At 34.1% G+C, this 16,342-nt stretch overlaps 4 protein-coding genes and 1 long non-coding RNA gene across 7 annotated transcripts; 4 read left to right on the forward strand and 1 right to left on the reverse strand.

The window, feature by feature from the left end:
• Positions 1 to 427: 427 nt before the first annotated feature.
• Positions 428 to 3,824, forward strand: LOC129577048 (lipopolysaccharide-induced tumor necrosis factor-alpha factor homolog). Of its 2 annotated transcripts, none has more exons than XM_055463462.1 (3): positions 428 to 896; positions 3,356 to 3,485; positions 3,579 to 3,824. In XM_055463462.1, the coding sequence occupies exons 1-3, from the start codon at positions 854 to 856 to the stop codon at positions 3,679 to 3,681; spliced, it is 276 nt and encodes a 91-aa protein (XP_055319437.1). In that variant the 5' UTR covers positions 428 to 853; the 3' UTR covers positions 3,682 to 3,824. The 2 variants fall into 2 exon arrangements, with proteins under 2 accessions (XP_055319437.1, XP_055319438.1); XM_055463463.1 differs by having other exon boundaries at positions 458 to 896; positions 3,368 to 3,485.
• A 1,442-nt stretch (positions 3,825 to 5,266) lies between these two features.
• On the reverse strand, positions 5,267 to 7,588 carry LOC129577047 (nucleoside diphosphate kinase 7). 2 transcript variants are annotated; one of them, XM_055463460.1, is made up of 8 exons: positions 7,433 to 7,586; positions 7,254 to 7,370; positions 7,013 to 7,179; positions 6,690 to 6,928; positions 6,456 to 6,562; positions 6,138 to 6,380; positions 5,961 to 6,074; positions 5,267 to 5,871 (listed from the first exon to the last, which is right to left on the reverse strand). In XM_055463460.1, exons 1-8 carry the CDS (start codon positions 7,436 to 7,438, stop codon positions 5,731 to 5,733), a joined length of 1,134 nt encoding a protein of 377 aa, XP_055319435.1. In that variant the 5' UTR covers positions 7,439 to 7,586; the 3' UTR covers positions 5,267 to 5,730. The 2 variants fall into 2 exon arrangements, with proteins under 2 accessions (XP_055319435.1, XP_055319434.1); XM_055463459.1 differs by having other exon boundaries at positions 5,961 to 6,380; positions 7,433 to 7,588.
• Positions 7,589 to 8,432: 844 nt separating this feature from the next.
• Positions 8,433 to 9,659, forward strand: LOC129577126 (lipopolysaccharide-induced tumor necrosis factor-alpha factor homolog). The gene is made up of 5 exons (XM_055463592.1): positions 8,433 to 8,716; positions 8,794 to 8,920; positions 9,001 to 9,186; positions 9,260 to 9,281; positions 9,440 to 9,659. The coding sequence occupies exons 2-5, from the start codon at positions 8,893 to 8,895 to the stop codon at positions 9,441 to 9,443; spliced, it is 240 nt and encodes a 79-aa protein (XP_055319567.1). The 5' UTR covers positions 8,433 to 8,716; positions 8,794 to 8,892; the 3' UTR covers positions 9,444 to 9,659.
• A 2,477-nt stretch (positions 9,660 to 12,136) lies between these two features.
• On the forward strand, positions 12,137 to 12,712 carry LOC129577185 (uncharacterized). Its single transcript, XR_008688973.1, has 3 exons — positions 12,137 to 12,351; positions 12,423 to 12,490; positions 12,583 to 12,712. It is a non-coding gene; the product is annotated as an uncharacterized LOC129577185 (long non-coding RNA).
• A 1,239-nt stretch (positions 12,713 to 13,951) lies between these two features.
• On the forward strand, positions 13,952 to 14,868 carry LOC129577070 (lipopolysaccharide-induced tumor necrosis factor-alpha factor homolog). The gene is made up of 3 exons (XM_055463532.1): positions 13,952 to 14,289; positions 14,437 to 14,578; positions 14,657 to 14,868. The coding sequence occupies exons 1-3, from the start codon at positions 14,082 to 14,084 to the stop codon at positions 14,757 to 14,759; spliced, it is 453 nt and encodes a 150-aa protein (XP_055319507.1). The 5' UTR covers positions 13,952 to 14,081; the 3' UTR covers positions 14,760 to 14,868.
• The last annotated feature ends 1,474 nt before the right edge of the window (positions 14,869 to 16,342 follow it).

Consider the following 16,342-nt stretch of genomic DNA (forward strand, 5'->3'; position numbering starts at 1 on the left):
GGGCGCCTCATAAGAATGATAATTGAAAAGGATTCACATTCTATTGGTGATCAGACCCAAGTTCTTTTGTTTGTACTTCTGTTGTTGCAATTGACATGAGCTCGTAGTATGGCAGTGCCTTCTACCATCACATTTCATTCGTCACCGTAATGTACTTGTGTGCTTATTTTGAAAGTACACAATTCATCTTCGTTTCGTTGGCTCGAATGTATGAAGCGATTACATCATCACAATAATTAGAATTGAAAATGTGTACGAGGTACACATGCAAAGTTGTTTAGGTTATTGTGTTGTGAAAAGTGGATGTAAAAACAGTCAATTGACTGTTCGGTGTGTTGAATATCCAACACATACAAATCGTAATGTGACATTTTAGCTATGAGGAAAAATACATCGAAGTACATTTACAAATGGTATTTTTTTTTGGTCAAATTTTTGGTGTCTTTGTTAAGAATGCTCACCGTACGCAACGTACCATATGAATACTCGAACAGATTACGCATCTTTCTTATCCGTACGCACCTCTATGTGACTTCTTCATTCATGCGTTCAACTCACATACACACAAACACATGTACATGTGTTGAAATCACATTCGGATGGTATTTATGTATGTGCTAACTCCGCTCAGACCATTGCCGCCACTTACACCAACTTTCCGCAAAACCGTATGTATGTGTTTGCACAAACTGTGTTCGTATCAACAATATCAACAACCCCAGTGCATCTACGTTCAATAGACCAATTTCAGTTAGGCACATACCGTCGAATAGTTCGCTACAGACCGGACCTACGATTTATTTCCATATATTCAATTCCTGTTTCAATTAAAATTTCAATCAAGTGAATTAACATGGCGTATCCACAAATCCCAACTGCAGTCAACGTTATCACCGGTAAGTTAAGCGTGTGAGTGTAATATTTTGACTAAAATTGTGGTAAAAATTTAAAACAAACACCTAGAATGGCCTTGTCGTAGCAAAACAAAGACACATTCATTCACAAAATGGCCTCTGGTGCTCTGGAGTGTAGCTGATAGTTGGAACAAAGGAAGTGAATCGCCTTAATGATCAAATAAATCCATTTTCAACGATAAACTAAAAATTTATTTACTTAACTCGAAGAAAAAAAAATCAAGTTTAGGTTATTTCAAAAATGCTTAGGTACATTGTGTTACAAACAACGATCTTGACCATGGGAAATATACGATTTTTTTGACGCGTGATATATGATAAACTGTTTTTTTTATCAGATTCAAATAGCTGGAAATCACTTTCAAACGAAAAAAACCTATTGTTTTTCTTCAAGTTTCTCACCGAGAGAAACCGTATTATCCAATATAATTTCTACGAAAAGCAATGCAAAACGAAAAAAGTGTTAACAGACGAGTCCCATTTTGAATCATATGAAGTATCGTTGGTTTAAACCAGTGCTGTCCAAACCATGGAGATTGCCAATGGCCAATTTTTTTTTTTTTAAAGAAAACAATATAACAAATACCATTTAAAATTCGTTTATTTCCAATCATCAATGGTATGTATGGCATTTTTAATTTTCTGGTGCTATGTCATTGAGTATTAAGAAAACTAGAATCAGATCAAGAACGTCTCTATCACTCGTTTCATTTGGCAAACCAATTTCTTCATTCATCAACGAAATATCAAATTCTAAGTGAGTCTTCTTTGTACCGAAGAGATAGCGTTAAAAATAATACATTGTTATACAAACAAGATTCGAAAATCATGATTCATCGAGAGCATAATCATATTTTTATCAAATATTTATTTTTTTTAAACATAACGTAGCGATGAAAATTCAATGAACAGTCTACTCATTTTATTGTCATTTTCACTGTGGAATTCCAGGAATCCACAATGTTGCACTTTTTGCCGCTTTCGTCTTACAAATCAAGAATTTTAAACGGAATGTACTTCGTCACTAATTTTATTCGCGTGGCCACGAGTGGCCAAGTGGTCAATAGTTTGGACAGCACTGGCTCTCAACCGTTGACTGCTGTGAACACTGTACAAATTTAGCCATTACTTGCGAAGGGCTTGCGACGCCTAAAATTATTTGAAATATTTGACATATTTGAAAATATTTGAAAATATTTCAAATATTTGGAATATTTGAATGTATTTTAAACAGGCGTCGCAAGCCCTTCGATTACTTGTTAGCAACTTTGTATTTGATGGAAAAAGACAAAAGAGCATTTTGCATGTGTTAAATATGAATAGAAGAAGTTGATTAGCAACTTGTTGAATTGTATCGAGAATTAATATGAAGGAATGTAAATCACACTTAAAATTCATTGTGGGCGAATCAATTTAATTTCAATGGACTAGTTTCATTGCTCGTATTAATATTGTTAATGTGTTTAAACCTATCAACTTTATTTGATATTTGCTAATATGCATATGTGTATGAGTATACTCAGGTAATATACCAGGAAATATGATATATAAATATAGATAAAATAATACAAATTGACTCGACAAATGAAATTCTAGTGGGCAAGGTGCAAGCAAACAGTTGATAAAAACAAATGCCCAGAAAAAAACATGAAGAGCGATAACATTTATTACATTTGAATGTTCAACACTGAAATTGTATTCTATATTTGTGTATCAATCGGAGCAGCCGAAGAAATAAATTTGTAAAAGTAAATTCATGTAATATCTTATCGCTTTAAATGTGATATAGAAAGAATTGAATGATCGAAAATGAAAAACGTTCACCTTATTTGTCGCATATCAAAGCGGAACATGAGTCGCTATTATTGCTCGGTTGAAAGGAATTCGCATACTATACAGAAGAATTCGTAACAAAATGCTTTGTGGCTAAAATGATGAACGGTTTTTATCAAAAAGTATTCGGAATGTTTTGCTCTTGTCATTTTAAAAACGCTGTAATGTCTTTTCTTCTGCATATATTCTAATCCACGTTTTTCTATTTATTCCTACTTGTATTTGTGGTGTGCTGTCGACAATTTGAAATCGATCGATGTAAGTACTATTATCAACAAACTGTAGCTTCAGTTGAAATAAGAATAGTTGAACAGTTCAAGTTCATGAAATCAGTGCCCTGTCTAATACTGGTATTAGAATCTAGTGCTACAAGGTTGGATTATCAGAAGAAGCAGGATTATCAGTATATTTGCATGTTGTTGTCAAACGTTTGCTTTCAATAAAGTCCGTACATTAGATAAGCTTTACCAAAACTTGACTAGAAATAGATTTTATGCTTTGGTCGCAATAAATATCATATGAGCCAAGCTTTTGATTTTGTTTCCTCACTTTTTGTCGATGAGCTAATGCGGATTCATTTGTTTAATTTTTCGATTTGCTTTTTCCAGCTGTTCCCGCAGTCGGACCGGAGTCATCGCGAGTCACTTGCCCAAGTTGTTACGCTAGTGTTCAGACCAAGGTGGAAAACGAATCAACCACTCGTACACACATCGTGGCTCTACTGCTCTGTGTATTTCTGTACGTTACAACCACACATTAGTTCAATACATTTTAATTAAATGGACAGTTTTTTTTAACACATTTTTTTTTTGGTTTCCTTCGGTTTAATAGGTGCTGGCCTTGCGTGTGCGTTCCCTACTGCATGGATTCATGCAAGAATCGTAATCATTATTGTCCTAATTGCAACGCATACATTGGAACGTACAAACAATAAGCGGTAGTGGCGGCCATTGCGGCGGTGGACAACAACACTTAACTGCAAATTCATTTCATTCATATATAAAAATAAATCGTTCATCTTCACTTGCACTGGTTGTTTGATAAATTGTAATAAACACATTCAAACTTGAAAAACAATTTTATTATGCTTCTTTTTTTTTTTAAATCTGTAACTTGATTGTTTTTTGCCTGAGTTTGATTGCCATTTTATGATTAAATTTTCATTTAAATTCAAAACTCATTCTTCGGTCGCATCTTTTTTGTCGCTTTTTATTTTTGAATTGACGTCGAATGAATAGCAAATACGTGAAATGAAATTGAAATCAAAATTTCATCGTAAATTTTGAAGCAACGAACTAATTTTCAATCAATCATGCCCACTGGATACAATGTTATCGTGTTGGTTTCTCTTTCGATTCCACAAACAACTTTGTATTTGTGCACTTGAAACTTGGCTCAAGGCCAATTGACCGCAGAACAAACAGAACATATGCATGATGGAAAAATAAACGCAGTTTTTTCTAACCATAGTAAGCTAACAAAAATTGATAGATTTTTATTTTTCGTTCAAACCAAGTTTGAACTAAATTTCGCGAAATTGAATGTAAAACGGAAAATATATCATATTCGATGTATCCAAATATACCAACCAATGGCATACCTCCAAAGCACCATCAAAATCCACCACCGTGGAAAAATGATGTTCATTCCGGAGGAAATATGGTGGTGAACGGGAATCTAAGGGAATGGAATTCACATACACAAACAAGGCAACCGTATCCAGCTTCTGGACAATCACCGCAAAATCCTTTCATTCAAAATCAAGTGAATTATGTCAAGTATCCCGTTGCGCTTGGTCCAGAATCAACAAAAGTCATTTGTCCATCATGTGATCGAAAAGTTGAAACGAATTTGAAATATAAAGCTAACAAACAGACGCATTTGAATGCCATTCTGATGGGAATGTTTTTATTTTTCATCTGCGGTTGCTGTATCCCGTACTGCGTTGATACCTGTCAAAATGCCGACCACTACTGTCCCAATTGTGATGCTTACATCGGAAGTTATACATAATAGTTTTCCGTTATTAATTTCCATACAGTTTCAGAACTGTAAACAATTCAGTTGTGGGCCATTATTTTGCTGCAATGCCTCACGGGTAGCCTCATAAGTGAACTGATTAAAAACTTTAAATAAATGAAATAATTGTGAAATAAAGAAACGAGTACAATTTTACCTAAAAATTTGTGAGTGATAAGAATGGGCATTTTCTTTGCTAGTCAATTAATTTATTCGGAGCAAAATCTTGTTGAGATTTATTTATTTGCTTTTATTGTGTTTGAATTCTGGAATGTTTCAAAATCAAAATAAATATCCAGAAATAGAATGTTATCAACAACACTGTTCAGCCGGATAAGTGATAAAATGAACACGTCAAATATTCCAAATCGACATTTGTCTTATTTTTTCTTAACTTCTTTTTTTGTTGTGAGATGGGAAAATTCTGTATTCAAAATGATCGAATAGTTAATGCTTGATCTAAGGACGAAACCATCACAGAGCTAAATCCAACGGTCTATTTCCAATAAATAAATATCAAAAGGAAAAGTGCAGTCTACCTGCACATTTAGTTCTTCATTTGCTTTGGATTTTCCACAATTTTTTAGACTATAAATGACTGAAAAGTATACAGAAAGATTTTGCATCTATCGGTGAACTTTAGTTGAATTTCTTCATTTTTTTCATCCACAGAATCAATCGAATTAGATTCAAGATCATCACAGATTTGTCCAAGTTAACTTACAATATATTTCAGCGTTTAAGTTAAAACCATTATAGTTTCAATCAAAAATCGCAAAGTTTGTACGTAATTTCTTCAATAAAGTAAATCCACCTGTGGAACGTAAATTGTGAAGTGAAATTCAATTTTCCAAAAATTAAATAATTTTTAACAACATTTTGCTGTTAATTTATAATCTCATTTTTATTTAGCCTGTATAGGTAAGTTAATTGCATGTGCGAAAGAGTTTTCAATAAATTCCATTTATTGTGATAAAATTTTGAAAAAATATTCCACTTCAAGCAAACAGTCTTCTTCGAGATCAGTACAATGGACGGCATTTTTTATCGGACTCACACCGAACATTGCACGTAATGTTTTCGGTCGGATTTCACGAGCAATTTCCTTGAAATTTTTTGTTGAAAAAAAGAAATCATTCATTTAAATTATAACAGGAGAATAATTTTACATGGTAGAAAAATAGTTAATTTTACCGGATCAAATGGGCCGCATAGCTGTCGAAATGGTTGATATGGCGATTCATTTGAGTTGGAACATCCGATTTCAAGGGCAATGAACGGTCCACTGGATAATTCGGTCACCATTTGCTGCATAACATATGAAACAAGTTTCGGGAATCGTTCTTCGGTTGAATATTGCTTGATCCTTACCAAATAATCGGGAGACACACCATTGTACACCTCATAGAATTCCTCACAGTTTTGACGACACAAATTGAACATTTTCATCGCTTTGATCACGAAACCGCAGTTTTTTATGTGCAATAGAATGTCACCACATTTTCCCTCGAGAACGGCATGCGGCTTTATCAGGCACAATGTGGAATTTTCAAATGATTTGCACAAATTTGATTTGATAACACCTGATGAAGTGGAAAAGAAAAAGTCACACACCTGCAAATAAATTGCAAGTTTTAATTACATTTTTGAAAACGGAATAAAAATGTTGTTTGACTTTTCTTTATTTACTTTGGAGATGTCATCGGAATTATTTGGGTAAAATACTGCATCAGTCATTGCACCGCTTCCATAACGAAGATCAGCTGCACTTTCATCACTTATTAATCGTTCGGGACCTTTGGATTATTTTTTTAGAAAGCAAATTAATACATGTTCCCTGTGCTTATTCTTCTCATTGAACAAAAATATGCGTCAACTCGTAGAAACAACTCATCAATTCGAATAAGAAAAAAACTGATTCACCTGCAACCAATTGTTTTAAGCGATGAAATGCATTACATCCGGTCACTACAAATGCAATCGAAGGGCCCGAGCACCAAATATCGTTGATGCCAAAACCCAGTATATCAGTCAGTTCATTGCTTTGCTGTCGCGATAATTCAAACATAGCACAGTTGATGATCGAAAACTCATTATCGCAGAGAATTTTGAAAATTTCGCTCAATTTTAACATGTATTTGGTGGGGATTAATCCGAATGCTCTAAAATTTAAAAGAAAATGTAAAACATTAGTATCCTCTTGGTTATTTGCTTTTGATACTGAGGTATCATTTGGTTTGGCTCACTTTTGTCGTTGACTTGTCAATTTTTTGCGTGTGTATTCGTCTTCGTATTTTGTGATGACGACCTGTCGGCCGAACACATTCAATTTAGCTCCGATGTAAAGGTTCCTCTCATCAATATCTGGCACACAGACTCGCTTAAGAAATATTTTATTCTTTTGTCGGTCAAACTGAAAGACATCGTCGATTCGATTAAAGGTGTGATTTATCTTCATTGGGTCGAGAGAAAAAAATGTAATTTTACCATTTCAACGGTTTTATCGTATGGAAAATAATTGAGAATGAATAGCCGCGCTAGGCCCGCTTCTACTTGGAACCATTCAACCGTAAAACACAAACGTTCATACACAAAACTTTGTCCCTGCAAATTGAAATAACATGAACGACAATTCTGTTTGTTTTGGGTAATTCCAAAAATCTTACCATCATTTTCGATAATTGCAATGGTTTTCTCTTTGTGAGGCGAACTTTTTTCCTTTCTCGTTGTATCGATTTGATTTAATTTTCAGTTTAATTAGTTTTATTTTCGTGTGGCATACTAGATCGTTTGTATCAACAGTCAAAAAATAAACAACATTTGGCTTGAAATTGCTTAGCAACTGTCACATGTCATGACCAATTTTTCCTCATTGCCAGTAGATGGCGTTGTAGTTGCTTGATACTCTCGTGCAACTCTTTTTCAACTCAAATTTAATGTGTTCAATGAGTTTTTCCGTGGCGATTAAATACAAAATTGCCTGATTTTAAACATTTGGATACTTTTGACTCTATGTGTCTGTTGAGAGCATTCAGCGGTAAAAATTTAGAATACGTGCTTTAGTGATAGTGGGTTGCATTTGAAAAATATGAAATCTTCCGAATTTCAGTTTTGCGTTAAACGAATAACGAAAATTCTTATTTCATTTAACCAACTCGACTCATTATGCATACAATTCGTTGGACACAACCAATTGAATACATTCTTTGAATTTATATCCCGCAATAAAAATTTTAATTCAACTTTGATTTGGATGAAATCACTGCTTATGATGTATTTCGTTTGGCGATGTACAATTAATACACATGGAATTCTCTCCGCACGCAAATAGCTAATCCTTGATTCTGAAGCTGCTTCAGTGAAGCAATAAAACGTTTAAAGCAAATCAAATTTTCGTTCTGAAATCAGCTTAAATAACGGTAGTTTCGAAATGATTCATCGTATAGATCTGTTAAACATTTAAGAGGGTCAACATATAGCTGAATGATTAGAATCGTTTCTACCTAATTACTTAATTGTCGTTGAAAAGTGAATTAAAATCGAACAAATGCCAAAATTTTAGTTTTTTGTTCTCCAAATGGTTCCAAATATATGTTTGGGAATTAGAGAATTTAGCTATAGTAGCCATTTCAAGAATATTGAATCTTACTTCAGTCGAAATACTTCAGTCGTATTATAAAACGGAAGCGATAGTCGCGTTCTCCAAATTTAAATTAATAGTTAGAAATCAAAAGTGTAAAATCGAAAAGTTGAAAAAAGACAACTGAAATGGGTCAGAAATCAGAGTTTGAATATCGTCTTAGCAACTTGATTCGACCAACCAATCATCGAACAGCTCCACCGACTGTACAACGAGCAAAAGAAGTCAAAAGCGTCAAATTATATCCCGTTCGAAACGAACATTATTACTGTTCCAATTGTGGAGCCAATACTGCTAGTATCAAAAATAGGTGACGATAACTTTTCTGCAGAAAAAAACAAATATCTATTCAAGCTAGTATAACTGCTTATTTCCACACTTACACAGAATGTAGCAAGCGTAGTTAATTGAAGTTGTCAGTTTAGAAGAAGATCCGTGTGGACTTTTCGTTGAAGTCAGTAAAATTTTTAGTTAGAAGAAAGTAAAATGCAGTCTCCGTACATGTTTGGGCCAGGTAAAAATGTGAGTTTTTTTCAGTCTCGACCAAATACATTCAAACCATTTTCTTTATATTCCATGAAAAAAAATATCCAGATCCAACTGCGGTACAATGCCCAGCGTGTGGACATAGAGTTCTGACGAGAATCGTTTATAGAGCAAATATAATGACTCACTTGATCGCAGTTCTTTGCTGTTTTTTAACTGGTTTCCTATGCTGCTTATTACCATATTGCATTGACTCGTGTAAAGAGGCACAACATTATTGTCCCGCTTGCGGAGGTACTATACCTTATAAATCGCATATATCAGTTAAAATGCTATGATTTTTAAATCATTTTTAATACTTTTTTAGCATACCTTGGAACCTATTCGAGGTGGGTATAATTTTTTTTTACTAATTATCGAAAGAGAATTTTCTTTGGAAAAGTTGAAAATTAAGATGAAAACATTCCCTTATTTGTTGAAACTAATTTTATATTTTCCTATTTTCATCAATACAGTCATAACATATGTTTCTTTTCTAACTCCACAGATAATTGTATCTGGCCATAAAAATTCAAAATACAAAAAGAATAAGAAATCCACGAGGAAAAATATTTCATGGAGATAAAGAGGATGCAGCAGTTCTTACATAAACAAGCAAATCAATTGCAGAAATTATGTAATAATGTTCGATAGTTTTGGAACCACTTGCTGGATGGAAAAAATACCGAAGGTCGACATGTTGGAATTTATAGAAATGGAGCAACTCTAGCATTTTCGAGCATATCTGTTGGTTTAAGCAGAAAATTTTCCGTAGTCTAAATGTTGAAACAAATATTTATCGATCTGAGCCAAAGAGTGTTTCTCATTGAGAAACGAAATAATGAATGAAAATTAAATGCGACTCTTGCCTCAAAAAATCCCATATAAATTGTATTTTTTTTGCTGGCTTCGTTACTGCATGAACAGTTGCAAAGCAGCGCCTAACTATTTACCCTTTCGTAAATTAGAAAATGTGGAATTTGAGCCAATACTGCTACATATTATCAAAAATAGGTGACGATAACTTTTTTGCAGAAAAACAAATACATGTATCTATTCAAGCTAATATAACTGCTTATTTCCACACTTACACAGAATGTAGCGAGCGTAGTTAATTTAAGTTGTCAGTTTAGAAGAAAATCCGTGTGGACTTTCTATTGAAGTCAGTAAAATTTTTAGTTAAAAGAAAGTAAAATGCAGTTTTCCTACATGTTTGGGCCAGGTAAAAATGTGAGTTTATTCAGTCACAACAAAATACGTTCAAACAATTTGCTTCCTTTTTTCCTGCATTCTTTGTGGATAATCATCCAGATCCGGCTGCGATACAATGCCCAGCATGTGGACGTACAGTTCTGACAAAAGTTGTTTATAGACCGAATATGATGACTCATTCAGTTGCAGTTCTTCTCTGTATTTTCTTCGGTTGTTTATGCATGTTCATACCGTATTGCTGTGACTCGTGTCAAGAGGCACAACATTATTGTCCTGCTTGCGTAGGTACTACACCTTATCGGTTGATAAAATGATTAAACACTATGATTTTTAAGTAATTATCATGATAATTTACATTATTTTTTATACTTTTTAGCATACCTTGGCTCCTATTCGAGGTGATCATGACTTTTTTCTATGGAAAGATACAAATTATCGAAGAAAATTGAAAATTAAGACAAAATCGTTTTCTAATTCGTTGGAATATATTTTCAAACCACATGAAAGTATCACCATATTATCCAAAAAGAAATTTCAGTGAATTTTCCTGAATAGACGATAGAAGGCATGGGGCATAATGGAGCTCTCAATCGTTATATTGATTGTCAAACAAATTGCAAGTTGTTAAGATGTTAAGATTAAGATAAGCTGCAAAATGTAAAGATTCGCATTGTGGCGAAGATACCGAGTGAGAATAGAGAGATTAGAGCGGGCATTAGGATTTGATCCAATGTATACTACTACCAGAAAAAAGAGGATCATTTCCCGAAAAAATGAGATGACCATCATGTCTATGGGTGAGATTGAGAGTAGTGTATGTTTGATTGACTTTGTTACGAAAGAGAAGAGCAAGTTTCTGTCGACTTAAAAATGGTTAAAAGCGAGTATGTTCGTTTTTAGCGGGTCCTCGCGGTTTTCCACGGTTCCCGCGGAACTGATAAGAGAAAACAACTTGGTGTCTTCGGCAAAGTTGTAGCACTCGAGGTCTTCTATAACATCGCTGAAGACAGTTATCTCTTATCTCTTATCAGTTCCGCGAAAAGCGCGAAAAATGATAAGAAAAAAAAAGTTCTATATAAAATTTGCTTTTTTATGTGCGCGATTTGCGCGCAACTGATAAGAGATAAGAGATAACTGTCTTCAGCTTAGTCATAGAAGACCTCAAGTACTACAACTTTGTCGAAGACACCATGTTGTTATCTTTTATCAGTTGCGCGAAAACCATGAAGACCGCGGAGGCTAGACGGTACTACAACATACTCTACTTTAACGCCAACAGAATCATCAGAAAACATACTCGCCTTTTCAAAAATATAAATCGAAGAAAAAACATACTCCACTCTCAATCTTACCCATAGATGTAGTCAGTGGATAACTACAAGGATTACATATCAGCCTCACATAATTACTCATTTATTTGCTGTCTCATTGTGTTCTTTTTGTTGTTGTTGTTGCATTCCCTATCTAATAAAATCGTGTAAAGAAACAGTGCACTGTTGTCCCGATTGCGGTGAGATGCATTCTTATTGTATCCATCGTGCTGCGTTTTATATTTTATATTTTTTTTCTCATTTTGTAAAAGTACATATTTTTGCTCTTATAACAGGTGATTCAAATGCAATAAACTTGATTCAAACATTGAAAATATAATGATTATTTTTATTTTATTGAAATATTCAGTTTCTACGTTTAACATCTTGAGGAGAATGTAACAAATCGCGTTTCAATTAATTAGTCATCAATTTGAATGTTCATCAAGTACTATGTCGGAAAGAATGGCAAATTCTTTTTTATCGTAAAGTATACAATTTTCGCATTTTTTTCAATCGATATCAACAAACGTAGTAAATCTTGAATCGAACGATTATTTTGTGTGACAGTTAGTTCAGCGTAAATTTCGTAATCTAGTGCCATCAGAATGTCAAAGTTAGCAGCAAAATTTCGGGTCAAAAGAAAATGTGTCTATGACAAAGGCTACAAGGACTACAAAGACCAAAATGACCATGAAGACCACAATGAGCACAATGACCACAAAAACCACAAGGACAACAAAGACGAAAAGAACCAAAAAGACCATAAGGAATTAGTATCATTTGGACCAACCGCTCAGTTTATCACTTGTCCATCGTGTGGAGAGAAAATTTTGACTAATCTCCAACCTAATTATACATCGAAAACGCATAAAATAGCCTCTGTTTTGTGTTTGGTGTAAGATTTTAGACCGCATTTCGTTTTAAACTTTTCAAATTAACATTCTTTTTATTTATTTGCATTTCCAGTGGTTATTGCTATCTTCCGTATGCTCTGAGTGAATGCTTTGAAACAGTACATCATTGTCCTGAATGCGGTGAGATTCATTTTCTTCGTGTCGCGTTGCATTTCGTATTTGAGTAGAAATGGAAATTCAGTCAGTTTTAATTACACGGTCTTTTTTTTCAGGTGCCTATATTGGCTCGTACAATGCGGAAACATAAAACTTTTATTTTAATATTTCTAATGATCGATGGTCAGAGAGAATTGTTCAAAATTTTTAAGTGAAAATTGTATATGAAATGAAAATTTAAAAAAAAAATGCATTTACGTTTTCATTTCTTTCATTTGACTACAGGTGAGCGGAGTAAGAGAGTATAATTCATACTCCTACTCCCATACAAACGGAAAATGAGTATGTCTCGACATACTCTCATACTCATAGATACTCTTTGAGTATGAGAGTATATACTCAGAGTATATACTCTTTGATTTTGCGAGCGGCTTCAAAACAGCTTGTAATACGAGTAAAAATTGCACATAATGAGTGTGAGCATAAGTTTTCGGCGCTCGATTATTTTCCATATAGGCCAATTCAATTGAATATAATATTATTAAATATTTACACATGGAAATATCTCAAAAATGGCTGGGTAAATCGGCAAAATGGAGCGTGGTGTCACTCCCGAAGGGAGTGTTAACACCCGGCTGGTTTAATGGCCTAGAATACAAATCCGGTGGAATTTCAGCTGATCTATGGATTCTCAGGATTTGACCTGATTCTAACACTTCAGTTTCTTTGCGTTGTGGTAAAATTCCATACAAAACATAGGGAATATGACTTTACAGATGCACATAAAAAAGGAAGCACTGGAACCTGGTCAAATCCTGAGAATCCATTGATCAGCTGAAATTTCGCCGGATTTGTATTCTAGGCCATCAAACCAGCCGGGTGTTAACACTCCCTTCGGGAGTGACACCACGGTCCATTTTGCCGATTTACCCAGCCGTTTTTGAGATATTTCCATGTGTAAATATTTAATAATATTATATTCAATTGAATTGGCCTATATGGAAAATAATCGAGCGCCGAAAACTTATGCTCACACTCATGATGTGCAATTTTTACTCGTATTACAAGCTGTTTTGAAGCCGCTCGCAAAATCAAAGAGTATATACTCTGAGTATATACTCTCATACTCAAAGAGTATCTATGAGTAAGAGAGTATGTCGAGACATACTCATTTTTGAAATGAGTGAGTATGAGAGTATATACTCGTGAATTGGCCCACCTGTACATTTGACCACTTCAAGTGGTTCAATGTCATTCATTCATATTCCATGGGCCATTAAAGTATATCTCTCTTCGGAGATGTCACCGAAATAATCTGAAAAAAAAGCTGTGAGCCAATTTCTTCATAAATTACACAAATTTAGCTGTTTTTTTCGAAACATGTGTGATAATAGTATCTGAAATGCCATTTGATCAATGTAAACAATCGATTTTCACAGAAAAAAAAGAATTCAATTATAATCGAATCTTTCTAGTAGAACAAATGATAAGAGCGATAATGAGTCGTGTGATTTATTTGACAATGCATTGCAAGTAGTCGTCGTGATGCAGCCAAAAATTAACAAACAACAACGACATTGAATTTGGTGCACACAAATCCAAAAAGGAATTCAAGATGGAAAACAACTCTAGAAAGCCTGTGTACCCTTGCCTACCTCCACCGTATGCAGAATATCAAACTTGTTCTCGTTCACAGATTAGTGTCACCGCTAGCTCTGGACTTCCACAACTTCCACCTCCATACTCAGAAATTGGATCGAGCATTGTAGTTCAACCGACACGGCGGCTTCATGCAGAGGTGCCTTTTGATGCAAGGCCACCCGGTAAAAATGAGAGTTTATTCAGTAACAAAGACATTTATTTAAACCGTTTTCTATTTTTTTTTCATCATTTTTGATTAAAAATTATGTTAAATGTGAAAATAGTCACTATCGTAACAATTTTGCTGTTTGAAAAATGAAATTTCCCAGATACAAACCAATATAGTCCATCTCTTGGATATGATCCATTTCCAACTGTTTGCCCGACGTGCCATCAAAATATTGAAACAAAAATTCGATACGAACCAAATTCACTGACGCATTTGGTCGCATTCATCATATGCTGTATGGGGTAGGCTGAATTTGGAATAAAAAGCAGTTTGAATCCATTTCAAGGCATTTCAAATGAAAAATAAATTTCAATTTCTAGCGGATTCTGCTGTATGTTCGTACCCTATTGCTTACATTCCTGCCAAGATTTAAAACACTATTGCCCAAATTGCGGCGAATTTATCGGCACAGTTGCGATGTGAGCGCTTGATATTATTTTAATAATCATCCCAGACTGAACCGAATTTACTTGAATTTTTACTGATTGTAGGCAAAAATTTCCTAATGAAAATAAATTTGCTATGAACTAGACCTTTTGTGTTTGAATTGAATTGAGATTATTATCGGTAAGAAAAATTACTTTAAGTTGACATACGAATACCTTCTTTTTAAAAATCTTTTTAAATATTGACTAACTAGTAAGTTGTGTCAAAGTACGTGATTGCATGATAGGTAAGTCTGTACAACAAAGAACGTTTCCACCAAGTATGGGAAATTTCGATTGATTTCGTCGATAGTCGATTAATTTGGGACATTTTCACTGACCAAAAGTGATTGTCGCGAACAAAATAAACGACTGTAGTTAACTCTAATCACAAATCACTGTTGTTCAAAAAGTCCCAAATTAATCGATTGACTGAAAGAATGACTAAACGTGATTATCTCCATACAAAATGGATTTTAATCAACTTGACCAGTTCTAGTTGAGTACCACTACATCAGCGCTGTCCAACCTGTGGCCACTTGGCCATTTGTGGCCAACGCGAAAATTTAAGTGGCCAACGCGAAGATTCTGATAATTTTTCTATTATATTTCTAGTTTTTTCAGTAAATGATTTGATCTTTTGACCAACTTATTTTTTTCAAACGAATTTTTGATTTGCAAGACGAAAACAGCAGAAAGAGCAATATTGCAGCAATAAAAATAAAATAAGTAACTGTATGTTTCAGGGGATTTTTTGTCGCAACGTTATTTCTTTCAAATATAAACATTTGATAAAGTCGTGATTCATAGCGGTATGCTTCTTATATATATTTGTTCCGGTTAAATTAGCAGCTCTCGATTAATAATGTGCAGTCTAGTTTACACAGCATTGATACGGCGTGCGTTTTCGCTTGTTTATGTTTACATTTGCTGGCGGTTGATTTTCGTAATGTATTTCATAAAACAGAAAATGAATCGTATCATTATCGAGAATATGACGTATCGATATCGTGAATATATGTAGTGACTACATACAACTAAGTGACCGTAAGTTACTGTTAGTCATTTTATTTGCACACGGGCAACCATCGTAAGTATGCTCAACAGTTGTTGAACGTTGATTATTTTCGAGATTGCGCCTTTATATGATAACGCTCCAACTTATTTGTATTATTCAAAACTTCTGATTTATGAAATTTTCCTCCATTACACATATGTATATGGTTTCGAATACTTTGCTTGAGATAATGCGAAAACAAGCGAAACTGAATCTATACGTTGATCATCAAACAGTTTCAGATGACATGATTCATTCACAGAATTGAATTAAATCATAACTCGTTGTATCTAAACGAGTGACACTTGTCATATACGAATAAAAGTGTTTTATGACTCAGAAATTCTGAGTGACTTACATAATTTGTCTGAGTTCAGTAAAAGTTCAAATTATTTGGCTTTTGAACGAAATTGGCAAGAAAATGATAAGAAATGTGATGATACGGAAGATGAATCAATGTAGTTATGTAATGTTACTCAGCTTCAAATGAGCATTTTTCAAAATGATGGGAAATAACGAATACA

This window comes from Sitodiplosis mosellana, unplaced genomic scaffold, assembly GCF_009176505.1.
Source record: "Sitodiplosis mosellana isolate CC-2019 unplaced genomic scaffold, AAFC_SMos_1.0 Smas_scaffold_6197, whole genome shotgun sequence".
Lineage (NCBI taxonomy): Eukaryota > Metazoa > Arthropoda > Insecta > Diptera > Cecidomyiidae > Sitodiplosis > Sitodiplosis mosellana.